The sequence below is a fragment of the Lampetra planeri genome, chromosome 25 (assembly GCF_965212315.1).
Source record: "Lampetra planeri chromosome 25, kcLamPlan1.2.h2, whole genome shotgun sequence".
Classification (NCBI taxonomy): domain Eukaryota; kingdom Metazoa; phylum Chordata; class Hyperoartia; order Petromyzontiformes; family Petromyzontidae; genus Lampetra; species Lampetra planeri.
Genome location: NC_136131.1, coordinates 7,299,967 through 7,325,887, shown reverse-complemented (window position 1 = coordinate 7,325,887; position 25,921 = coordinate 7,299,967). Strand labels below are relative to the sequence as shown.

The window sequence follows — 25,921 nt, the reverse complement described above, 5'->3', positions numbered from 1 at the left end:
ATTGTCAGTGGTGAACCCACTGAACCCATTGTTAGTGGTGACCCAATTGTTAGTGGTGAACCCACTGAACCCATTGTTAGTGTTGAACCCATTGTTAGTGGTGAATCCACTGAACCCATTGTTAGTGGTGAACCCATTGTCAGTGGTGAACCCACTGAACCCATTGTTAGTGGTGAACCCATTGTCAGTGGTGAACCCACTGAACCCATTGTTAGTGGTGAACCCATTGTTAGTGGTGAATCCACTGAACCCATTGTTAGTGGTGAACCCATTGTCAGTGGTGAACCCACTGAACCCATTGTTAGTGGTGAACCCATTGTCAGTGGTGAACCCACTGAACCCATTGTTAGTGGTGACCCAATTGTTAGTGGTGAACCCACTGAACCCATTGTTAGTGGTGAACCCACTAAACCCATTTCCAGAGGTGAACCCACTGTTCGTCGATGATCATTGTTTGAAAAATCATTTTAGTTTGGCAGGAAGGGAAAAACAATGGGGTTACAAGTGGGCAGACAGAACCGCTTACACCTGTACGGTTGGCAAGTTAGTATGGTGAACATAGTCATAATAATAATATAATAGTCTGTGTATAATGATTAATTGTGTTCACGCTACAGTGGAGCCAGATTATATATATGTGTGTGTGTGTACGCTGTATGCGACGCGGTTTGTACAATACGTCTATAGACTATCGATATAAGACAAACGCCAACGTTAAGTTGAGCACCAAGTCTTAAACATTCCGATTATTATCGTTGTATTAAAGATTATTATTTATTTATTCTAGGGTAGACGATGCCTCCTCCGTCCGTCGTCACGAAAACAATCGACGGGCGTCACCATCGATTAATGGGTCACTTGACATCGATTCTCAGTCTCACCGAGCGGGGGCAAAAACTCGGCCCCCCCCCCCCCGCGTCCGTATTCTCGGGTCACGACCTCGGCACTGGCACGGCTCCTGCTCGGGCTCAACGGAGCAGCTCAAAGCCACGTGCTTGGCTTGAGCCGTGGTGCCGGCCTTGAGTTGCAAGACTCTGAGCACCCCCGCCTCCCCCCCACCGTGTGCCCTTCACTGTGTCTCTCTCTCTCTCTGCATGGTCCCAGACGCATAGCTGTTACCCCATACGATTTACTGCGTATTCTTGTCCAGGGAAATAGATATTTTTCTGTCCATATAGCGTATATTCGTTTCGATCCGGGCACATTTTGTGCGTCTCTTTGTTTGTGTTTCTCTCCTTGTGATGGGACTTTGTAGGATGAACGTTGAGATTAATAGGGGGCACGGGGTAACCATTACGGTCTAAATTGGTCTGTAATAAGGTAGGGCACTGATGAGGGGGTTGACACCTATGCACACGTGCCCAGCATTTCCCATGAGCCGAGCCGTGTTGGCCGAGCCGCTCACTCACGCGGTGTTTGGAAGCTCCCTGAGCCGGCTCAAGTCTCGAGCCGGCTCAAGTCTCGAGCCGAGCCCGAGCCGCGTTCGAGGCCGACCCAGAGCCGGAGCCTGAACCGAGCCCCCTCTGTCTGTTTATCGACACGTGGGTTGCTGCTGCTGCTGCTGCTGCGGCGGAATGTAATTGGTTGGTGTGACCCCCTGCAGCCACGAGATGCCGCTACATGCACAGCAGTGTTAGTTCTATATAATGTATTCAAGATTCGAATCATCCCCGGGTATTCTGCGGATTGTAACACGAGATGCTGCGGAGGAGAGTAAGACGCACACCAGCCCCAGACTTAAAAAAAAACATGTTTAAAAGTGCGTCTTGTACTCCGCTCCCCATTGCGAACCCATTGCGAACCCATTGCGTGGTTACGCTATTCGGCATGGGCTGTTGATGGGCTGGATCAGGGGGAGGTTCACAACGACCGCATCGGAGCCACCGATCCCAGCGCGGATGAGTTCGTAAATCCCGGTTCTCGAGTGTGGCGATGTGCATTGGTCTCGGCGCGGTCACCAACGACTGCACAACGTAAAATAAAGTGTGTTTTTAGCAAAAAGAACATTCTTTTATTGAGTACAATATCTCCGCTTCTCTTGTTTCCTGTAATGTGAGTACTAATTTACATTCATTTATCGGCCCTCTACTGGACACTTGGGCGCTCTCCACGCAGTGTCGGTCATAGGGGTAGTTTTGACCATACTTCACCACGCTGGCCAATGCGGGTTGCCAAAGCAGGCACCCAGGACCGGTGCAAAAGTCGCTCAACCACTGACGTTAAGCCGTGGCCAAGAATCGAAGTCAAGTGGCCGAGTATAGATTGCAGTGCGCTAACCACTACGCCACCGCTCCGCCCCCATTTACATTTTTTAAAAAAATCTCTTTACCCAGTAAAGCTTCGCTGAAGCTCAAGACAATTTTTCATGAGCACCCGGAAAAAACCCAGCACTCGTCATACCAGGGGATAACACTAAAAGCGCCGCACATATGGATTCAATAATCCATTACTCTACTGCCATCGTCTTAACCTAATTCTACTGAACCCGTTTAGTCATTACGCGCTACACGCGCCGAATGATTAGCTAAACACGCACGTATTCCCTGACGTCATGGGTGCTAATGCATTTCATTCGTTTCTGGTCGTCTGTATGCGTGTTGAACTTCTTTCGCACCGTACGTAGCCAACCGTGCTAGTCGGAGTTGCCGACCGTGCTAATCGTGACATCGGGCCGGGCCGGTCGTGGCAAAAGCACGTGGCCTCTACTCCAGCACTGTGAAGGCAGCAACGAGGGTTGGTGGATGACACCCACACAACAACAACAACTCTCACGACGTGAAACTCCCCATCCCGTGGGGCGTCCAGGCGGGTGAAGGCGAATTGCCCGATGATGCTGGATGCAATTACCAGCGAAACGTCGTACTACTCAAATTGTAAATGTTGTGGTTTCACGCTTCAACACACCGCTGGGCTAAAGCAGTGAACTATTTGTCTTTTGTCAACGTGACACTTTTTTACTGATTGGCCGTGTCGGGTGGTGGAGGGTTACGACACATTTATAAATAACGTGATCTAAACCCAAAAACGTTGATTATGAACGCGGAATCCGCCTGTTCCATCTGTATGGGATATACAGGGTGCTCCAACATATTTTTTTTAAACACGTATATGCGACTATCGTTTTTAATGGAAAGCGAACGGATGTTAATAGCTTCAAAAACTCAAATCGTTTGTTCGCCATCATCGTCAACACGTGCCAGGAATCTTCCCGAGGTGGCCTCCAGAGCCCGGAGGCGGTACATTTCTCGCGGTATTGTTGAAAAATTCTCAGAAGTGTTACAAACATTTTTGCAGCACCCCCTGTAAGTGTTTCTTCCCTCCGCGCACCCATTGTGAATCTGCCGACAACACCTTCATACCATCGAGGACCGCAGAGCTCGGGCAATTGTTGGATGCGCGCCGGGGCCTCGCCGCGTGGCTAGCTGCTGCCTTCCCGATCGTCTGTGGATCGTCTGTGGATCATCCTCCTCCTCCTCTGGCGTCTCTGAGTGGCCCTCTCTCCATCCCTCTCTCTCAGAGAGCGCGAATATGCGGCGGCGGCGGCGGCGCGTTACGAGCCGCCGTTGCGATTTATTTTGCAGCTCCTCGCTCGTGCCATTAATTAACTCGTCTCCCGTGTCGTCGTGGAAACGCCTCGGTCATTAAACACTCGCTCGCAGCTGTTGGCGATTCCCTCGAGAGAGGCGTTGATTTGATTGAGTGATTAATTTGTTCACTAAATAAATAACGCCTGCTTCCCCGCATTTGTCTTTCCACAATAAAAAAAAATACATTTTGTTTAAACATCCCATCGAACGCACGGGCCTTCTGGGATGTGCATCTTATCAGCAGCGGTGGCTCAACGCAAGGTAACACTCTGGACCGGTTTTCGACTTTCGGTGTCTCATCAGCAGCGTCACGGTTGCTTGAACCTCTACTGGGGACTTGCCAGGTGTTTGTAGGCATGGACCCTCTCCTTCAGACGTGGGTCCTCGTCCTAGGCACGGAGGCAAAACTCGACAGTACTCGACACAAGATTATTCATTTTTCGATTTAAAGCTTTCGTGACTGCAGGGATTCATCTTATTGGTTCTTTCGGTAAAGTCACGTAGAAGGGAAGTAATAGAATAATAAAAATTAAACATAATAAAGTATATTATTATATTATTTTATTATGTTTTATTTTTATTATTCTATTACTTCCCTTCTACGTGACTTTACCGAAAGAACCAAGAAGATCATTAATGTTCAATGTCGACAATGTTCAGAACATCCAAATTTTAGACTAATTAGTGCGGGGATGGGGGGGGAGTGATCAAATGTTGTCATCTGATTGGTTAATTGGTGCTTCGTTAATTGGCGAGGTCTCCTCATCTGCGAATCCGGGAGGAGCCCACGACCCTACGAGACGGGAGTCGATCCCGGGTCTTCGGAGCACTCAGGCCGGCGAGCGCGGGGAGCCGCTAGACGGGGATGAGTTGCTTCGTTGAGCTGCTTTTAAGCGCGCTAACATCGCAGGTGAAACTCAATGTAACGTTAAAAAAAAACACAAGCATCGTTTGTGTAGTCACAGCGGCGGCCAAAGGACAGAATGTGAACCCCGGCAATGGATTAAATCGTCTGGTGTGGATTGTTGTATCGACAAGACCGCGAGATAAGGCGACGGCGTGGGCAGACTTTCATGCAGCAGCAGTGGATAGATCATGGCTGACGAGGAAGGGATGGTGTCACGGCGAATGCGGTGGAGTTTCAGGATACATTTCCAGGGGGCGATGGTTAAACACATTCCTGCGGAGGGAGCTGGTAGGAACGTTGGGTTGCTCGGTCAATGGGCAGGGTCAACGGCGGCGTGTGGTGTATTCCGCAAATATGGCCGACTGTGAGGGCGGCCACAAGCCGGCGTGAGTAGGTTAAACGTTGAGTTTTATAAGGGCACCACGGGGTGACCAGCCCCATCCCCACCCAGCCCCACCCCTCCCACTCCCCACCCAGCCTCTCCCCACCCTCCCCACCCAGCCCCTCCCCACCCTCCCCTCTCCACCCTCCCCTCTCCACCCAGCCCCACCCCTCCCACGAACGGACACAATAATCCCCTGTGGGCTGGTGTAACCAGGAGGCTCCTACCAGTACTATGCGGATTGACTCTCCAACACACCGGTGTGCTGAAATCTTGACTTAAAGCTTTCGTGACTGCAGGAATTCATACTCTTTGGGTCTTTCGGCAAAGTCACGTAGATAGAAAAATAATAAAATAATAAATAACGACGTTTCGCTCGCAACACAAGCAATCGTCTTCAGGTGAAAAAAATACAGCAGGCGGACTGCTGAGGCAGGAAGAAATGTAGCGAGAGAGCTACTGCAGCCAAAGGTTATATCGGTTTGAGACGGGTACAACCCAAGGGTAAGTGGGCGGGGCTAGAGATGGAATTTGCAAGTGTGTGCTGAAGTTATAACTAATTGACACGTTTTGTTTACGTGACAACCCTTACTTAATTGGCTGTGTCGAGCGGTGGTGGGTTAACGACACATTTGTATTTACGCGATCTAACCCCCCCCCCCGCCCTTCTTATTATTGGTCGCGAAAGCCTCAGACTACAACGTGGTTAACTTCCTAAAGTGCGTGTGCTGCCACCTGGCGGCTACACTGGGCACCACCCCCGCTACCACCAGCAGAGTTGGGGACGTACCTGGGTAGTGGCTTTGTCATGGTTTCAAGTGGACTTGTAACCAGGTGAGAACTCAAGAGGCCCAGGATGGTCTCCATTTGAAAGAGTGACCTGGTGAAATATCTGCCACGAGGGAGGCGATGATTACTATGTACGGCAAGCCCTCGTTTAACGCGGTAGACGCGTTCCTGAAAATTGCCTGTATATTGTGTTGACGATAAACTTCGGCGAGATACGATATACTACTATGCAAATTTGAAGCTTTCGTGACTGCAATGATTCATACTCTTTGGTTTTTTCGGTAATATAAGCATAACAAAAGGCTGCTTCATCTTAGCTTTATCTACTTCCGCCCCCTGCATCACAAAGCTTCAGTTTGAACTCCATGCGTTGCCTCCCAGCGTCCGTTGCTTTCACGTTGCCTCCCAGTCCACAGCCCGCCCACACACTCACCATGGTCCCCCCCTCCCTCCATCCCCCGCGACTATATAATTCCTCGTCAAAGCCATCTCTTAGACACACGTAAGCGGTTGTGCTTTCGCTACGTTGTCCCCACCTGAAGGACGCTTGTGTTGCGCCCAAAACTTTGTGATTTAATTTAGTTGTTTTCATTTGATTAGATTTTTTACCTCCGTGACTTTACCGAAAAAATCAGAGTACTACTATGCACACACAGTGGAATGGCTGGACAGGTACGCCACTGCGTGATCGTTTCATTGCGCGTACTGTTATCGCTCCTCTCAGCCACGCGGCGACTCGTCTTCGACCGCTCAGAAACCGCGTTATAACGGGGCGCGTTCCACTTTCGGCAAAAAATATATTCCCGAATGGAAGAACCGCGTTTGCAGCGAAAATGCGTTGTGTGAACACGCGTTAAGCGACGACTTGTCGTACGTATTATGGCAATTTAGTCATTGAGGTGGACAGATGTAGTGATGTTGCTCGTAGTCAAGTCAACACGTGGTTGTTGACCACGTTGTGGGCAACAGAGAAGCAAAACAAACATTCTTAAAATCCCAGAAACCCAACAGCACCAGTTTCAGAATACAAACTTATCTTTATTTAAGTATGCTTGTCGGTTATACAATACAATGTGTGCAATGGTCTGCCCCTTCCATCAGCCCACTTTCTTTGCCCTGAAATAACCGTTTATTTCAATACGTTAATACAAAGGTGCAGAGCTGGTGCAGTCTGGTACGTGCAAGTGTGGTTTTGTATTCGCTACTTGTACCCGTGTTCAGTGACAAGGTGTTTGATTGCCCGCAATGTGGGAGTGGTGGCAGAGTGGTCGTCACTTAGCGCACTGCGCCACGAGTCCAGCGACCAAAGTTCGATTCCCGGACATGGATAACATTTTGCGTGCGACTGCCATCTGAACCGGTCCTGTGCTTCACCCCTCCTCCCCTTTGACGAATTTGCACTGACCAGCGTGAAGTATGTTCAAGTATGACCGTTTGGTTTTTGTAACTGCATGATTACGTTGGCGCACCTGTGTGTATGCTCAGTTTCCTAACAATCTCATTCTAAGCATTATTAAACCGACGGAATATACATGGGCATTGACGTGAATAAATGCAGAAGCAGCAGTAAGTACAAATACTGTGGTCTTTATCGGCAGGTCCCCTGCGCAGGGCGTCAAGTGCTGCAGTGCAGTGGCAGTGATGCACACGCGTGTGATCCAGCGCTTTGGAGGCGGCGAGGGTTGACGGATCGGCGGGGCCGCGAGCAAGGTGACCAGTGCTGCGGCAGTACAGCAAGTGGGTTCGCAAGCCCGCCTGCGGGTACTCTCGAACGTCACCACCCCCACCCCCCCACGTGCGTGTCATGGGTCTTCTCTGGGAGCTCCGGTTTCCTCCCAGACGAAGCACTCATTGTTTAAAAATCATATGCGTGAGAACCCCACAAGCAGGCAGCACAGCAAGTAGTTTAGATTATTACCTATGCAGCTGAGATTTAAGTATTTCATGGAGTTTCTCTGGGCACTGTAGGCGTCTTCCAAAAACACAAGACAAGAATTGGGCCAAACATCCCAAGGTAGCAGGACCCTCCTGAAAACGAGTGTTGAGACTTAGCGAGGGCTTTCCTGGGTAAACAAATGAATATTACTCTCGAGTTCCCAACAGCAGTACACTTTGAGAACCCAGCCCTAATCGGACAGCTACATGAGTAACTAAGATATAGTATCATACATGAGGGATAAGATATTATAAATGTAGTTATGTATAGGTACACGTGTGTGTGTATAACTGGGTTATCTGACCTCCGACCCCCAGGAACAGGTTAGCTGAGCATTTCTGAGGTCTTCGGGGAGGGGAAATCCCTTGGCCAAGAAAAAATAGGGCAAAGTGGGAATGACCCTGCTGAGACTGCGGTGCCTCAAATATTGTAAGTAGTCACCCCTGCGAGTGAGATTCCATCTGTTGAGGAAGTATGGAAGGCGATCCAGAGTCCGAGACCAGGAAAAGTGCCAGGCAAAGATTATCTCCCAAGCAAACTAAGGGTGGAGTTTGTGTGCGGCCTGTCCTATATGACATCATTATAAGTCTGGACTGAACGGGTCTCGCAGGATTGGAAGGATGCCCTGGTGGTCCCTCTCTTTAAGGGGGGCCGCACAGACTGTAATAACTGCAGGGGCATCTCCTTCCTCTGTGCCGAGAAAGGTGCTGGCAAGGATCTTTCAACACCGCCTTGCCAGACACACTGGGTCTTTTCAGCCAATCGTGCCCTCCCCCTTCTCTATCCTTTGTGAAAAGTGGACCCCCCCCTAATGGAACATCTACACCAGTTAGAAACATTCAGGCTGGCCTGCCTACGATCCATCCTGGGTTTAACCAGGCTGGATTGTGCGAGGAGCTCACAAATCCTTGAAAGATCTGGACAAAGTATCATGGGTGAACTCCTCCGGCAGGCAAGGCTGTGTGAGCTGGGTCATGTTGTCCACATGCCCAGCCACTGCATGCCCAAACAGCTTTTTTCAGCTGGATAGAGGGCACTAAACAGGCACGGCACGGGCTAGAGACATGATGGAATGATGTGGTACGAGAGGATATGGAGCGGAGTGGACTTGCCAATAACTGGTGCCAGCAGTGTCAAGATCGGCCTCTGTGAAGGAGGCTCGTGAAGGACACGACTGGGCAGTTGGAGGAAGTTGTCCTCCATCGGCAACGGAGCGCAGAGGAGCGATGCTCGCAACAAGTGAAAACGCCAGGCGGCTAAAACAGTCGGGGGCACGGGTGGTGCATCTGCCAGTCATCTCAGTCAGTCAACCCATGGCACCTGAGTCTGTCCCGTGAACTGCCAGCAGCTGTTCGACATTTCACGTGGTCTTAAAGTGCACATAGCCTGGCACAAGCGCCGTGGTGACATCACCGCCACTTAGTGGCAAATGGCGGTTGTTGTTGGGTAAAGAAGCAGCCCTGCAATGTGTTTCTCACGCCACTGCTGGCAAAAGGGCCTCCACTAGAGGTAGCTCTGGCGAGCCCCTCTGAGGGTATTTTGGCCTCCTCTTCCACGCTGGCCAGTACGTTTCGGAAGAGGTGGGTTTACCCACACTTTACCCCACGCGTGTGTGTACGTGTGTTTTGTGTGTGTATAATATATGTATATATACGTGTGATCGGGTCTATAAAGCGTTGTCTATCGCCAGCAACTCTACTCCATCCCGCTCTCTCAACGTCAGTCCTTCCTTGCGATGCCGTCGACAGCCATGTTGAGGGCGGCTGCGCGGAACCAGCTGTTCTCTCGCTCCACCAAACCCTCCCCCAGCTGGAGCCCCTCCCCCCGGCCAGTCCCCTCCCACTCCTTCCACCTCCCTGCCTTCCGCAGGAGCGCTCTACCAATTGTCCAGGAAGTCAAAGCCGGACTTGATTGGAACACCACCGCTGGTTCCAGGAGACTGCTGCGGGGCAGGGGGGGCGGATAGTGGGGGTAAAGAGTGAAGGAGAGAGACGTGGAGACACAAGCGTGACGTGAGTCTGCACACAGTTAAGAACAATAATTTCAACTTGTAACGCGCTGCACATTATTCACTCTCTCTCTGGAAGAGAGAATGACTCAAGAGGCGTGGTGAACCACAGATGAGTGGAAAAGGCAGCCACGCTGTAAGCCAGCACCAGACATTGCCCAAGCTCTGCAGTCTTCTATAGTATAAGGTGCTTTCGGCCAAATAAATTCGCGTTTTAAATGGTAGGGAAATACACCAGAAGAAACCCATGGGTGGGAGGGGGGGGGGGGCAACACTCAGATGAAAGAGATGGAGTCCACATTTTGCTGTACCACCTCCTCCTGGTAAACTAGGATACGGCACCACGACAGCTGGAAAGGGCGTTTCACAACATTTGCGTGATCCACCAACTCCCACTTCCACGGTGCTGGATTACAGGCGTGTGTGCCGCTACCGACCCTAAGATGAGACCCAGGGGAGGTGGCCAGGTGGCTCGGAGGTCAGGGTGCTGATTAATTGTTACGTACCTTTTAGATGCACATCATATCCACAATAACTATTTTGTCTTTTTTAACCGTGTCTTCAAATGTCATCCACACCTTTTATTAATTCTCTCCCATGTGTTTGCAGGTTTTACCGCATGCTGTCTGCCATGATGTCCGACGTTTCTCTCCACGTGCAGGGAGCTTCTTCCAAAACGGAATACCCGTTTCCCGAAGAAGCTCCCAGCACGTGGAGCGAAATGTTAAATATCACACCGAGACAACACGTGGCACAAACTGGAAACACATCAAGAGGACTGTACAGCAAAAACTGTGAAATCAGATGCAGTAAAAATGTAATCGCTCAATCCAATCGTTCATTCTGTCTATTCTATCTCTCTATCTAATCATTCACTCCATGGGTTACCTGGCTGTGCCCCACGAGGCTGGTGAACAACTCGTCCTTGTCGGCGCTGGCCGGCAGCAGGGGCGTGGCGACGGTGATGGCGGAGGCGACGGGCGGTGGTGTTCGAGCGACGCTCGGTGCCGGCCTGCTTGCCGCGGCTCGCTCCAACATCCACGGCACCGCCGCCGATGCCGCTGATGCCGCCGGAGGAGGAAACGATGATGATGACGGAGGAGATGATGATGATGGCAACGGCGCAAACACCGATTCGTCTGGCTCCGACACGAACGCACTGCGTAGAGAGGGGTTGGGGGAGGGGTCACGGACAGCGCGCACGTCAGGTTCGGACAAAATATTACAGCGGTGTCGGCGGTGGTAATGGTGGTGATTGTGGTGATGGTGGCGGCAGTAGTGCTGTCTCACCGATGCGCTGTGTCGGCCATCGAGCTGTAGGATGCGCCGGGCGAGGGCGGTGGGGGTTTGCGTGCTACAGGGGGCGGGTCCCCGGATCGGGAGGCCGCCGGCCCGGCCCTGGGGTCGTAGGAGCGGCTCGCCGAATCGTGCCTCCGGTATGGCGAGCTCAGCCTCTCCGCCGGGGTTAACGCTGCCCCAGATCCCGGTCCGGTTCCAGCCGTGGTGGCAGCAGCCGCCCCTGCCGGCTTCCCCCTCTCCGCGGACAATTTCCACGGTGCGGCAGCCGGCCCCACCGCCGTCTCGTCGGCGCCAGCTTCCTCCACTCTTCGCAGGACCCCCGGGAAGGGCCCCGTGTTCACCACGTGAGCCTCCCGGCCGCCGGCCTGGCCCTTGCCGGCCCTGCCGCCCGCTGGCGTGGCGGTACCGTTGGCTGTGGCGGCCGCCGATGTGGCGGCGCCGGCGTGGCCCAGGCTGGAGTCGGGACGGGGCTGGGAGCTGGATCCGGGCTCCAGGTCGCTGAGCGAGAACTCCAGCTGGCTCTGATGACGGCGTCAGTGGTGGCGGTAACGAGACTTTGTCAGTGATGTGGAGGGAATTTATTTTGAGAAACAATCACACTTTTATTAACATTAGTTTCAGGATTCAACAACAAGGATTCGCGAAACTTTGCTGGCAGTAGGGCACGAGCACAAATAACAAAAACTGAACAGTGGCATGTGGCCCAACAAGGGGGGGGGAATCTAAAATCGGTTACAAATCAGCCAAGTGGCTTTTGTTCAAAGCAAGGTGGCTCAAAGAGCTGAGCTGGTACCATTTGAGATCTTGGGTTTGAATTCTGGTAAGGTCCCAACCTAGCCACCAATGTCTGCACGGCCTGGCCAGATGATGGCCAAAGTGGCACAGTGATGGTGGTTTTGCTTGGGTCACAGTCAAGGGGCAAAACTCACCTTGGTTTCCCAGGAAAATGGAGCGGAATGCTCATCCTGCCACTTGATGTCCTGGAATAAAATACGGTCATGTTTACATGATCACTATCACAGAAATTCCAGTATCATAGGAACCCACTATGCCACTTCACGATATTATTCACAGCATAACTTACATCAGGAATAACACCACCACAACTGTAACCTTAGCACCATCTCTTCACCCCATCACTCCCACGCTCATTACCACAACTACCTTCATCCTAATCGCATCGCCGGAATGCACCCTATGATCGCCACGAACTTAACGTCACCGCTCATCACCAACACACCATGGCTACCAACATGACATCATCACCACACCCATCACAGACAACGTGCCATCACCACCAAAGACAAGGTTAGCCTTTAAACAGACCACCTCAGGACTAACGTGAAAGACGAAATATGCGAACACGGGGAAAGCCAAGGCCACGCAAGACCACGGTTACCCCCAGGTTAAAGTAACGCCGATGGTCTTTTTCTCGTTACTGCAGTTGCAGTCTTGACCCCCACACTGCCAATAAGACCCCCCATTGCCCCCATCGCCCCCATCACATTTAACAACAACAACCACCACCATCACCACCGTTCGCTACGGAATTGCGGTGATGTCACCACGGCGCATGTGCCAGACTTGGGTGCACCTTGAGACCACCACCTGAAGTGTGGTCGTCTCGCAGGGCACGGGACAGACACCCAGACGTTATGGATTCACTGCCTGGATGTCGAACTTAATTCGCACCGTACACAGCCCGAGGCGATTGTCATTCCAATCATCACCACCAACCACAACCACCATCATCATAACACGCCCGTCTCTTCCCACAACGACTCACATCTTCCCCAAAGTGCACCGTCTTCTGGCCGGGCTGTATCAGCAGCTTGGGGTAACACGAAGCCAGCGCCGACGGCGACGAAGACGACGAAGACGTCGATGGCGACGCGGGCCGAGCGCCGAGAAGATGAAGCCGCGTCTCGTACCGCGCCCGGGCCTCGGCTCTGATGAGGGCCGCGTCGATCGCCGCCTCCCGCTGGGCCTCGGGCAGCCGCTCCCACGCGGGGCCGTGGCTCTCCCGCACCTTCTCAATCTCCGCCACGATCTTGCGCGCCATGGGGTTCAGCGACGCGAAATAGACCGCCGCCTTCTCCTCCATGGCGGCTGTTGGTGGAGGAGGAGGGCGGAGGGAGAGAGACGGTGGTGGTGGCTGGGGTTGTCGATAAAGTTGTTTTGATACGAAGGAGACGGTGGTGGCTGGGGTTGTCGATAAAGTTGTTTTGATACGAAGGAGGTGGTGGTGGGTGGGGTTGTCGATAAAGTTGTTTGGATACGAGAGAGGCGGTGGTGGTGGCTGGGGTTGTCGATAAAGTTGTTTTGATACGAAGGTGGCGGCTGGGGTTGTCGATAAAGTTGTTTTGATACGAAGGAGGTGGTGGTGGGGTTGTCGATAAAGTTGTTTCGATACGAGAGAGACGGTGGTGGTGGCTGGGGTTGTCGATAAAGTTGTTTCGATACGAAAGAGGCGGTGGTGGTGGCTGGGGTTGTCGATAAAGTTGTTTCGATACGAGAGAGACGGTGGTGGTGGCTGGGGTTTGTCAATAAAGTTGTTTTGATACGAAGGAGACGGCGGTGGTGGCTGGGGTTGTCGATAAAGTTGTTTCGATACGGACAACGTTGCAGCGAGGCCATGTGACTGTCCCCTATTCAGACTTCAAGTTACCCGCGTGGTGTCGATTTTTAAATGGTAACGTGCGATTTCGTTGAGGGGCTATGTGGTGTCGTCTCGGTGTGGTCTGCGACTGATTTTTGTTGATGGTTTCCTGCCTTGCCCAAGCTTGCATTCTACCTGTAGAGTTGACAAATCGGCAGGATTTAACGTACTTATGCAATTTGCACTCGTATACAGTACTTTATTGACATTAAAAAAACTAAAACGTGACTTGCTTAACGCTGTCTGTTTTGCAATCTTGTCGAGTTATTGTTATATTGTAAAACTTGTTGACCCGCCCCTCGTGGAACGTGTGAGAAAGAGCTTTTCAGCTCATCGGATTCGTCCAATCAAAATAAATATTCTGAAGTCTATCGAGCAATGGACCGTTAATATTTCAAGGATCGATTCCCTGGTTCATATATTTATCTATAATCACACTCAAGTCGACGGTGGTTATCGACGTGAACATTCGATTATAATCCATTGGAATCGATAGCCCGCGATGCGATTCGTCGATTAGCAGCGCGTGTCGATGCCGGCTATGACGTAACGCGGTTAGGGCACGTGACGACCTTCGTCGACGCAATTCATTTACGGCACGCGTGCCCACCCCTCCCCCCACAAGCTCGTCGCAAACTGTCGTAAATTCGTCGTAAAAGCGACCCCCCCCCCCGCAATGTCCCTTACGGCAATTTAGCGGGCGGGGCCGGATCATGAAAAAAGGGGGGCGGGTGTGGACTAGAGGGGCGGGGTTCCGGTAGAGGGGCGGGGCTGGTGATGTGGGGTGGGGGGGAGGAGCTCACCCCCCCCCCACCCCTCTCTCTCCCAAAACCGCCGCTCAACAAAACCCTAACACGCATCGGCTCGCGCTTGTCGCCCATTGGCCAACCGCGGCGCGCGCCGCTCGAAGCCGCTCGCTCATTGGCCGCACGCCGTCGTCGGCCCCGACCGCTCGCGAGGCTCGTTGCGGCCCGCGGGGCTTATCCGCTGTAAGGATTCTTAACGCGAGGCTCTCCGCGCTCGGGCGGGAGGCGGCGGCTGCTGCTGTCGCCGTCCCTGGGCCGAGGTCTCTTCCCTGGTGCACAACTCCCTCGCCGCCTCCTCCTCCTCCCCCTCGCTCAATCAACGATCGACTCATTTAATAGCGTTTCTAGTGGACTCATCAGCGCTGTACGGTTGTAGTTGGCGACAGCGGTCGGCCGCGGAGGTGCGGTGCGCGAGGCGGCAAGGCCGCGATGGAGGAGCCGAGGCCCTCGGGCCCAGCGGACCCGGGACTGTCGCTGGCCTCGTCGCTGGCTCCGTCGCTCTCCCCGTCGCTCTCCTCGTCGCTGCCCCCGTGCTGCTCGCCCTACGCCGCCGCTGCCCCCTGCTGCGCCGCCCCGTGCCCGTGCTGCTGCGCGGTGGATGGCGGCTGCGGGACCTTGGTCGCCTTTGCGGGGAATGGAGAAGGTGGCGGTGGTTGCTGTGATGGTGGCGGTGGTGGTGGGTGTTGTGATGGTGAAGATGATGGTGGTGGTGGTGGAGTTGATGGTGGTGATGGTTGTGAAGATGATGGTGGTGGTGGTGGCTGTGACGTCAATGATGGTGGAGTGGTCAGGAGTGGTGCTGGTTGTTGTGATGGCGGTAGCGGTGGTGGTTGTTGCGATGTCATTGATGGCGATGGTAGCGCGGTCAGAAGCAGTGGCTGTTGCGATGTCAGTGACGGTGGTGAATGTCGAGTGGTCAGAAGTGGTGGTGAGAGCGGTGGAAGTTGCTGTGGTGGCGATGACGATGATGTCATCACCGCCCGTGGGGAGGGCCGACGGTACCGCCTCCAGCAGCATCACCAACAACACCAACATCACCACCAACAACACCACCACCAGCAGCACCACCAACACCACCAGCACCACCATCAACAGCACAAACGCCGCGGCCTGAACGGATGCGTACCAGGGGCGGACAGCAGCTGGCACAAGGGCGACGAGGCCTGCGTCACCGGGCCAGCCATGTGCGCGCATGGCGACCCGAGGGAAAACCACCACCATGCCGGCTATAACCACGATCACGAGAATCACGTTGACAACCACGGCGGTGTTGGTGGGGCGAGGACTGAGCGGGCCGGGTCTCTGGAGATGCGGTTGACGCGATGTAGCCTCGGCGAGGAGAGGCCAGATCCGCAGGGAGTCCGCTACATCAGCTACAAGTGCGAGCTTCAAATGCCCGACATCATGAGGCTCATCACGAAGGACCTTTCCGAGCCCTACTCCATCTACACCTACAGATACTTCATCCACAACTGGCCGCAGCTGTGCTTCTTGGTGGGTTTTGTTGTGCTCCTTGTCTCGTAGAGGGGTAAAGAGTGAGTCTACGGACGTGTTTGTTGTCGCCCCGCGAACTCTTTGAAAAGGATAACGCTAACACCTCTCTCCTTACAGATGCGGGGCATGAACTTGTAACTTAGGAAAACACTCTCCCGAACCTCCCCCCCCCATCCCCCGACGTTTCACTTGAAGCCTAAACCCTAACGGCTAACACTAACCCCTAAACCAACCCTCTTAATTCCTCAAACCTAAACCCTAACTACAAGCCATAAGCAATCATTTCTAAACGAACTTTAACCATCGGGCCCAAAACAACTCTACAGCCTTAAATCCTAACCTTAACTCCAACCATAACATCTGACCAGCTGTAACCCTTAACCACTAAACCGTAACTCCTTAAAACGATACAAAAACTCGAAGTGATGTCCCTTAATAGTTAATAATTAAGTGAAACGAAATAGAAGGTGCTGTTGTGATTTGGTCGAAAATCTGTTTCGTGGACAGAAATCTGTATTGACGGTCACTTCTCACGAATTGGACACGGGGGAGTTTCTCCCCCCCCACCACCCCAATTGGCTGGGCGTGGTTGTTGCACAATTGTGATTCAGTACTTTATTAGCAGGGGTTGGTGGATCACGAAGAAGCGTGAAACTCCCAAACCCAGCGCTGGCCTGAACAGGTGGCCTTGAGATGGCAATACAGCAAGAGGTGGAGTGTATTAACCTGCATAAATAGTGGAGTTTTTAAAGGTTGCTTTCGGCCTGTGCGTGTGGTGGGGTTTTCTCCAGGCATTCTGGTTTCCTCCCACATGTAAAATGTGTACGAATGGAATTGGCCAAACACCTACTGCAGGGCCCTCTTTAAAATGAAGCTCAATATTCATTGACATTAGTTCCCAATTTTATTTCATGGGTAAGTTAAGGACATTGCTAAAATTTATAGTTTTAAGGATTAATTGGGCTATCATGGAGTAATACATGACGATATTAAACACAAAACACCAAAAACAGGAGAACTCTCACATTCAGCCTTATATGTTGACAGGGGGAAATTGACGTTGGTGAGTACCGTTTAAGGTGGGCACAACCACACTTAGTCTGATGTGGCATATCCACCTTTTTTCTTCCCAGTGCAGTCTCACATAACAGCAGGACAACTTCACCACGCTAGTAGGTGCAGTGTGGTGAAGGCTGGGGGTCGGGACCGGTTTAGATCTCACTTGGGAAGCATGTTTTTCGTGAGCAGCGATCGAACATGTACACGACGCAAATACAAAGATCCCCCGTATAGAGCGGTGGTGTAGTGGTTAGCGCGCTGCGCTATGAACCCGGAGAGCCAAGTTCGATTCCCGCTCACGGCCAACACTAGTGACGATTATCTGAACCACTCCTGGGCCTCCCCCTAGGTCGACTCGGCCTCAAATGAGTACCTGGTGCGGTGTGTAAATGTCGCCACTGGGGAGACAAAGGCGGCCGGGCGTGGCGTTGGCCACCCACCCCCTCGTGTACCGTGTTGGCCTTCATAGGTGCTTGCTAACAGCACTTGCCCCGACAGTACACGACACAAACCACTACACCACACGCAACTTCCTTTACACTGTACAGTATTCGGTGGAAAGGCGAAATTTATTTTTCCTTTTAAATAGAGACTGATACAGATCAAGCTGTCATCGTGGCCAAAGCCGTTGATGTCATCACACCCACGCCAACGCTTTACAAACAAGGGTGAAGCGATGGCGAGCTCTTTTATTGGTGAAAATTCCACATTGTCATGTCAGGAGTGAGTTAATCCATTGGACAATCAGAAGAGTTGATTTACCACCAGGCTGGTACTGTGTTTGCACACATCACCAGGTAACTATTTAAACTCGAGTCGACCTAGGGGAGGTCCAGAGCCAGCTCGCGTACCACTCTCCGCAAATGTTGTCCGTGACTAGGCTTTGAACTCGGGTGGCCAGATTTGACGACGGTTTAAACTCGCATCTTCCGGCTGTGGGTGTGGAGCTGTAACCGCAGGCCTGGGTCTGTGTGTGCGCGGGTGTGTTTGAAAAGTGCTCTGCTTTAAATATTTATGTAATTTGTCCAGGAGTGGTTTCCAGAGTCTCGAGACCCGTTATTAGGGAGGGTCCATGTTGGGATACCTGGTCAATTTGTTTTTATTTATATATAAATACTAACCGATTAACTAACTCTCAGCTAGTTACCTGGTAAGCTTAATTCAGGAATAGTCTGTAAAGCTTACAGTGCATAAACGTCACCTACGTCATAGCCTCGTGCTATAGATTGGCGCGAATAACAAATATACTTCCGGATGTTCACTGAAGCACACCATTTTTTTAAATGTTGTGTCTTGACTGACAATTCCATCATACATCCTGTTGCAGTAACCTCTGTAATGTTTCAAGGTCAATATCTAACACGTGTTACGCTTAAATAGATAGATGTTGTAGTACAAGTCTTGCATCGTGGGTTATGAATCCAGGTCCCATATCACAAAAGCCTAAAACCCTCACCACGAGGGTTGTGGTCGCAGCTGAGGCATTGCGAATACCTGGTTCGGTTTTATTTCACCTTCTAACAACGCGTTTTGGAGAACAAGACGACCAATCGAAATAGGCAGGGCTTGGTTGCTTGTTCTTTTCCGGGTCCTTGTGTAGACTGGAAGTAGTTGGCAAGTAACAAGTATCCACAGCCCATAGCCCTGACAGTAAAATGTTAACTATTCCTCTCTTATAAATATAGGGGCGGAAACTTGAGTGCTAAAGAAAGCCCATGCATTCCTTGTGAGATCGCCTTCAAACACCACGCATCGAGTTCGGCAAACCTCTTTGCTGTACTCTCATAATTGTTAGCTCGTGCATCCGTGGCTCTCGGTGTGATCCACCAACCCGGGCCTAGGCGTGGCCTTGCCACACCCTGAACCCAGCTGCACGCCCTGGGGGGCCTCGGCAGTTGGAGCCGCTCAAGTTGGCTCTCTAATTTGGCCGCGGTTCAAAAAAAAATGTATTTTTATGTTTCGAATTAAAAAGTGGTTGTGCGCCAAGTGTAGAGTTCAGTCCACAATTGACAGTTATGTTCAAGGCATTGACTTGAGACTAACACGTCCTTCGTCAAAAATTGCGACGGTACTTTGCCTTCCAGCGGTCGGTCTTGCACCGCGCTGAAAGAGGATCGTTGCCGGCAAACTGTGCTCATGAATATTGTATAGCTCGGCCATACACAAATGAGAGGCGTTGTATGGACTGAGGTTCCTACGATGAAATGTTTGGCCACTTCTGTCTAAAGCAGTTTTCACTTTTCTAGTGAGGAAACCGGAGCACTTGGAGAAAACTCACCATGAATATGAGTCTTAACTTTGCACGCTTGACCACCTCGCAGTCCATCGGTGTTTGGGAGTTTAACAAATCTGTCCATGAGCCATTAACACTTGGGCTCCCAAAGCGTTAGATCGCAGGCGTCCACCCTGATGGTGCCTCGGAGTCGGCTGTGTACAAAGTTGTTTATGTACAAACAACTTTAAATAAATAGGTCACGTCAAGGGAACTCGTAACAGCCACGTTGAATTACAGGTTTTACCTCCGAAGGTTGTATTATATCACAAGTTTTGAGCCAGTACCGCTGAGATCCTGGGTTAAAATTCAGGTTTAAGCGATGCATGATTAAACCATGGTCTCGATTATCGTGACTCAACGGTATCAACACAGTCGCCATTGACTGTGTAAAAAGTGTCAAGATTTCTTTTAGTTTGGATAAGTTCAATTCGACAACAAAAAATCGGATGGTTGATGTACGGCGATCCACTCCACAAAGCTTGAAGGAACACGTCCAGTCCTGGGTGTGAGAATGCCCTGCAATGGACTCGCCGAGTCTCGAGACTGTCAAGGGATTCCTCATGGCTAAATCCATTCATGAGTCTTTGGCATTTCAGAGGAAACCAGAGCACCCAGAGAAACCCCCCCATGTATACACGGCTGTGCTTAGACGGGTTCACGTACAGTAGCCATCCTGCCATCCCCTGGACACCATGCAGCCCGTCCCTACAAACATCCTGGTCTTCTTGGGTAGTGAAGAGCTTTATAACTCATCAGATTCCTCCAATGTAAATAAATATTCTTATTCTGAGTCTCTCATGCAAGTACCATCCAGACTGAAGCCTGCTTATTAGCCTCCGAGATTTCACATGATTCGACATGCATGTACGTGTACAGCATTTTTGATCAATCCACTGCTGGATGAGGGTCTCCTGCCGTGCACGTCGTGGGGGGTGGTGGCGGTGGGGGGGTTGGTTGTCCATATTTGGCCATATCCTCCACGCTGATTGTGAGTATTCGGTGTTAATTAAAGAGGAAGTGAGAAAGCCTTCCATTGTAGCACGACGCTCCTGAAACCCAAGTCTTGGGGACTCGGCGAGAATTTTCTGGCTACGTGAAGGGCATGATCATTGTTGCCTTCAGTATAAAACAAGACGGATGCTACAGTGCATGGCCCTCACTGTGGACAAGCGGCGCAGAAAGCAAAATGAGTCGCGTGGCCTCTGTCAGGGTTGAGCGCATTTAATTGAGCTGCAGAAATGTAGCAGGTGAAGCTCCATTGATGCACAAACTCTGGAACCGTAAACCCTGCGACTCCCGCCGCCGCGTGGCTTCTCGCCGTCCGAGTTGTAGAGGGAAGCAAACTGTCTTTAGAAGAGCCCGCAAGCAACTCTGCTTCCTCGTGACCGAGGCTTTCCATGTTCACCAGGCTGCTGTGTTCACACCTTGTTGTGAATGTCGAGTTCCAAAGCTGGACTATAATGTAGTGGATTTGGAGTAATGATGGTCGGGTGTTGCCTGCTTATTATCCTCATCAGCCATGACCTATCCACTGCTGGGTGAACGCCTCCCACCGCCCCCCCCCAACCATCATCTCTCAAGACTTGGGATGCAACAATTTATCCAGCTTCTGCACACAAGCGTATTTCATCGTTTCACTGAAATTGTACTTCTCCGAGCTGGAAATTAGGCAATTTAAATTGTGATAATGATGATAATAATGGTGTTCTTCTAGTCTGGCTCGGAAGCATGCACCATTGCTGCTATTAAAACCGCGTGTTATTTTGGCGCAGGCGATGGCGGGGTCCGAGTGCGTGGGCGCCATCGTGTGCAAGCTGGACCTGCACAAGAAGATGATCCGACGCGGGTACATCGCCATGCTCGCCGTGGACTCCAAGCACCGCAAGCACGGCATCGGTGAGCACACTGTGCCATCTCCGGCACTGCGATTAGCACAGTTGCCTACGTACGGTGCGAAAGAAGTTCAACATACATACGTATGCTGCTGCTGTTGCTGCTGCTACAACCGCCACAACCACACTCATCATTGGAGATCTGCCCTGGTTAAATATGGAGTGGGAGCCCATGATTCGTACCCAGGACCTTTCACATTGCTGGCGCGGTGCTGTTAACGCAAGCATCGGCACCGGCGTCAGAACTTTGTGAACTTCGCGGTGACATTGGCCTTGCGTTGGTGTGACCTGGATGTGTGAATTTGACGGGGATGGGGGAGAAAGGGGGATTGGAGGGGTGCGGTCGGGCAGAGGTGGATAGAGAAATATGAGGAAGGGAGAGTGAGGGAGAGGCAATGAGAGATGGATAAGCAGGAGGGAGGGAAGGCGGTCCATCCTCTGCCACTATATCCACTATAGCCGCTATATCCGCGCCGCTCAAATGAGCGATGCACATATCTGCTGGAACGAAAGTGCAGCAGGTGTGTGCTAAATGTGCATCCGGAGTTAAAACTGGCACTCAGTCTTCTGTGGGGGGAAACCCAACACGGCCTTAAAATAGTACCGACGGTCGAGTGCTCTGTCGGTCGCATTGCTGCTTCTGAGAAGAATTGGTCTCAAAATAATGTTACGTTCTTGAGAAGCAGGGCTGCTGTGCCACTACTGTTGACGTCGCAGTTGGCTGTGGAGGGTGGCTGAGTGATTGAGCGAGTGACTGAATTAGTGTGTTAAGGGAGTGACTGTGTGTGAACGAGTGTGAGTGAGGGGGTGGGTAGGCAGGTATGTTGAGTGGGCAAGTGTGAGTTACTGTCCGAGAGTGTGCGCGAGCAACCGAGCTAATCTGTTGGTGAGTGAACGTATATGTGAGTGACAGAATGAGCGGGGCGAGCAAGCGGATAAGTCAACTAGCAAGCAAACTTAAGCGGCTCGTGCATCACCGTTCACCCTCGCCGATTGAACGCAAATGCTCACAGCCTGGTCCACTCGCTCACCCGCTGGCAGCCTGCTTGCCCCGCCGTGTTCTCCCGTCTGTCGCTCTTGTGCTGAGGGAGCATTTACAGCGAGGCGACTTAGAGCGAGCGGGAGACTTAGCCGGGCTTTGGCAAGCGCCGGCGCGCTGAGAGGAGCTGTGTCAGCTCCACCGGGAGGGAGCCATGCGGGGGTGGGTTGGTGGGGGTGGTGATGGGGGGGGGGCATGGAGAGTGGAGACGGGTCGTTTAGCTGCGTAAGAGGAAAATGCCTAAATGCCGACGCACGCAACTTGGAGGCGGCCGGTGTCGTGGAATTATTCTGTCCATTGCACCGTTTGAGAAAACGATGGCATTGCTGTTTTTTGTGTTTTTGTTGCCGCAATTAAACCACCAACCCACACCACCACCGCCATCCTCACCCCTACCCCGTCAAGCGATTCAATAAATTGTCTCGATTCGGGGCCACGGTTTGATTCGAGTTACATCCATGCTCCCCACGTTTACCGACGAGCACTGCGAAGTACTACGGCCAGATGACCTCTTGAGACCCGCATGGCATGCTGAGAACCTCCATCCAGCAGCGACTGACACAAGGGCCATACATGTAGACGCACGCTTGGAATTACCCCGAGAGGTGACAAGAGGATCGTGTGGATTACAGCGAGTACAATTTTAGGGGCATCGCATCGACTGTTAACAACAACGAAGTGGGCTTGGGCAGGCCACCTCCTCATGGCTCGAGGAGATGATGGCTTGTGGTCAAGACTGATGACGGAGTCGTCAGAGAGGACATCCACCACGGAGTTGGGAGCGGTGAATTCTGCCCGTGAGCGGGAGCAAGATGTTTTGTTGTAGAGCATAAACCGCTAGAGAGGTGGCGACGGACGGCTTGAGGTGCCTTTAAATCTACCAGTGAGTAGATGATGGCTGCTGACGATGTCTTTAATTTCGTGTTCTGTCGTAAGTTCTGTGCTATTCATTTGAAATTAATGATGCTTGCAGGGGGAAAGTCTCAGTGGAGGCCCGTTTGTCTCGCTTGGGAGTTGGCAGGTGGGAATAATTAAATTCTGTGCGTTCGCCTTGATTGCTAATCGGAGTGCTGCTTCGCTCATCCTGTGGTGGTCACGAGCCGTTGGTGAGCATCACGCTAAAGTCCTATTCACGGAAAAGTAGTGCTGCTTTAATTTTTTTCTTTTTACCCAAGTTTATCCCTTGTGCTATCGGTGTAACGTCGGCATGAGACGAAGAATTCGCTCACTTGCTCACTCGCCGGGTGAATTGGCGAGGCGCCCACGGGCTCCGCAGCTTTTGCGAGCCTTTGGATCTGCGCACGAGTCCAAATACGCCAAGTGGTCGGCAACAAACGGCACTCGAAGCGCTCGTACGTAAGAGTTAATGTGCGTCTGGAATTAATCAAAGATTATAAGAACTTGGGAAGAGAAGCCGAAAGAGAGGTGTTGTGTGACACTGCAGCGTGGTGGTTGAACGCGGTGTGGGCGAGACGGAACAGTCGGTCTCACAGACGGAGTCCTCAACATGGGTGGGGGAAATCGACACGTGAAGTTCGCATGAATGAAAACACCGTGACCTCTTCGCCCTCGACCTGCTGTTGTCATCTCGCAGGCACAAACCTGGTGAAGAAGGCCATCTACGCCATGGTGGAGGGTGACTGCGACGAGGTGAGTGGCGAAGGCTTCAAAAATACACCCGCTAAAGCGCGCGCGCGCTCGCACATCGTCATTGGCCCAGCTCTATTCACTGCTGGATGAAGGCCTTTTATTTGTTCCACGATTCCACGATGCAAGCATTGCGTGCAGTGCCACCGCCCGTCTGTGTAAGCATCGCGGCGCGAGAGTGGCGGCCGTGTGTGCGGTGCGTGCGGCGCAGGTGGTGCTCGAGACGGAGGTGACCAACAAGTCGGCACTGCGTCTCTACGAGAACCTGGGCTTCGTGCGGGACAAGCGCCTCTTCCGGTACTACCTGAATGGCGTCGACGCGCTGCGCCTCAAGCTGTGGCTGCGGTGAGCTCTGGCGACGAGGGCGAGGAGGGGGGGTGAGGAGGAGGAGGAAGAAGAGGAAGAGGCGGAAGAGGAGAAGTGTTCCCCCCCACCTCCCCATCCTATCCCCAGTATGTCTGCGACAACGTGCGGCGCGATGTCACATGGGCCCTTAGGCGGTCAGTCGCGCCAGCCCATCGGCCGCGATGCACAGACGGTGGGACAGACGGACGGAAGGAAGAATAGCGATCGAAAAACAAAATGGAACTAACGCTATAAAATAAGACGAGGAGAAATACAATGCTTAAACAACTTAAAATGCAAGTGATGAGATCGAGGGAGAGAAAAATGCAGGAACAACAACGCAAAGAAATGAATTGAATTGTGCCCGTCTAATAAAAAACTGCCGTCGTGGAGAATAATATGCAAAATATGGCAGTGCTCTTCTGTGAGAGGTGGAAGGGGGTTTGCGTGGGGCTGGGCTTGGGGCTACTTCCGCCGATGAGGTCGGTGATGAAGAGGCGGTCGCCTGCGGGCTGTCATCGCCAAGCTCCTCACGCCGTTCAACGAATGCAGGTGTGGCGCAAAAAGACGGGCCTGCGTCGGGCCGGGCCTCGTTAGCCATTTTTTTAGGTGTCCTGCACTCTGCGCCTGCCTGCCTGTGTATGCCTCCTTTTGAACTGTGCTCTGAAAGTAAATTTTGTTGGTGGTGAAAAAAAAAAAGAAAACAGAAACAAAAAAATGTACAAGTGGAAATCAATTTTAAAAAATAATAACTTTGAAAAAAACTCACAAAAATGGAGAAAATGACGAGGAAAAAAATCCCTCCCACGGACTTCCGTTTTCTATGGCGGTGCCGGCGCTCAATCCCACAGGAGCATCGACAGATCTCTTCGTTTCGCCATTTCCTTTTTAAGTCTTCTGTTAACGAGGAGGCGGGAGTGGCCCCCTCTGTCTTCTCTTAAAAAGGAGGAGGGGCGAGTGGGGACTCCCGTCTCCGGGGCATCGATTCCCCCCCAAACCCCACCGCGTGTGGCGGGGGTGCGGGGGGCTGTGACGTGCGTAAGCGTCGCGCCTCGATCAATCGCGACGGACCTCGTGCCGTTTCCTGTTGTTACCGATGCTCGCCGCCTGTTAATGACCCCGGCCGCCGCCGCCTCCTCCTCCGCCGCCGTTACTTCTCCCACTTCGCCGTCCCTTAGGTCGTGCCTTCCGATTGCCGCTTGCGATTCCTCGTGTGTGCGAGTGTGTGTGTGTGTGTCCTCCGATGCGCTTCTCGACAGAGCTGAGCCTGGCTGCCGCTACTTGAAGAGTCTCCCAGGAGGCAGCCAGGAGGGAGAGGAGCCTTTGATCCTTGACCCCCCCCCTCCTCCCTGGGTGGCTGACCCTCGCTGACCTTACGGGATGCCCTCCCCTGAACCAAGGGTGCTGCCTGCCCTGCTGCTTTCACGATGCATACCGAGAGGACCAATCTGTCCGTATGCATATCTCGTTTCCGTTTTGAGTATAAATTTGTCGTGGGGTTTATTTTTATTTTTTGGTTGAAAGTTTGCTTTACTTCCTATTGTTTTTGGTTTATCTTATTTTCTGTACAGTTTTTTTTGGGGGGGGGAGGTGGCTTGTGGCTTTGGGGGTTTACGGGTTTTACATTTGTTGGGTGTTTGTGGGTCCGTTGTTACTTGTAGGGGATTTCGTTTTTTCGAGTACAGTTTGGCGAGGGCGATGAAAGGGTATTGGCAGAAATGGAAAACGCATTGCGTGCGGATTTTAAAAACGATCGATGAATTTATTCACCCCCCCCCTTCCCCCTGCAAAATAAGC

The 25,921-nt window shown here is 52.1% G+C and overlaps 2 protein-coding genes across 3 annotated transcripts; one reads left to right on the top strand and one right to left on the bottom strand.

Annotated features, from left to right (window-relative positions):
- Positions 1-6,682: 6,682 nt before the first annotated feature.
- On the bottom strand, positions 6,683-13,190 carry C25H1orf198 (chromosome 25 C1orf198 homolog). Of its 2 annotated transcripts, none has more exons than XM_078606121.1 (5): positions 12,695-13,190; positions 11,838-11,888; positions 10,900-11,429; positions 10,498-10,768; positions 6,683-9,540 (listed from the first exon to the last, which is right to left on the bottom strand). In XM_078606121.1, exons 1-5 carry the CDS (start codon positions 13,010-13,012, stop codon positions 9,478-9,480), a joined length of 1,233 nt encoding a protein of 410 aa, XP_078462247.1. In that variant the 5' UTR covers positions 13,013-13,190; the 3' UTR covers positions 6,683-9,477. The 2 variants fall into 2 exon arrangements, with proteins under 2 accessions (XP_078462247.1, XP_078462246.1); XM_078606120.1 differs by having other exon boundaries at positions 6,683-9,543; positions 12,695-13,185.
- A 1,378-nt stretch (positions 13,191-14,568) lies between these two features.
- Positions 14,569-24,828, top strand: NAA30 (N-alpha-acetyltransferase 30, NatC catalytic subunit). The gene is made up of 4 exons (XM_078606119.1): positions 14,569-15,867; positions 20,974-21,097; positions 23,727-23,782; positions 23,991-24,828. The coding sequence occupies exons 1-4, from the start codon at positions 14,803-14,805 to the stop codon at positions 24,126-24,128; spliced, it is 1,383 nt and encodes a 460-aa protein (XP_078462245.1). The 5' UTR covers positions 14,569-14,802; the 3' UTR covers positions 24,129-24,828.
- Positions 24,829-25,921: the final 1,093 nt, after the last annotated feature.

Coding starts and splice junctions, on each gene's coding strand:
- C25H1orf198 (XM_078606120.1), bottom strand. CDS start 13,012: ATGGAGGAGAAGGCGGCGGTCTATTTCGCGTCGCTGAACCCCATGGCG. Junction 10,769..10,899: donor ATGGCCGACACAGCGCATCG/GTGAGACAGCAC, acceptor CTCTCTACGCAG/TGCGTTCGTGTCGGAGCCAG. Junction 9,544..10,497: donor GCCTCGTGGGGCACAGCCAG/GTAACCCATGGA, acceptor CCTGCCCCGCAG/CAGTCTCCTGGAACCAGCGG.
- NAA30 (XM_078606119.1), top strand. CDS start 14,803: ATGGAGGAGCCGAGGCCCTCGGGCCCAGCGGACCCGGGACTGTCGCTG. Junction 15,868..20,973: donor GGCCGCAGCTGTGCTTCTTG/GTGGGTTTTGTT, acceptor ATTTTGGCGCAG/GCGATGGCGGGGTCCGAGTG. Junction 23,783..23,990: donor TGGAGGGTGACTGCGACGAG/GTGAGTGGCGAA, acceptor CGTGCGGCGCAG/GTGGTGCTCGAGACGGAGGT.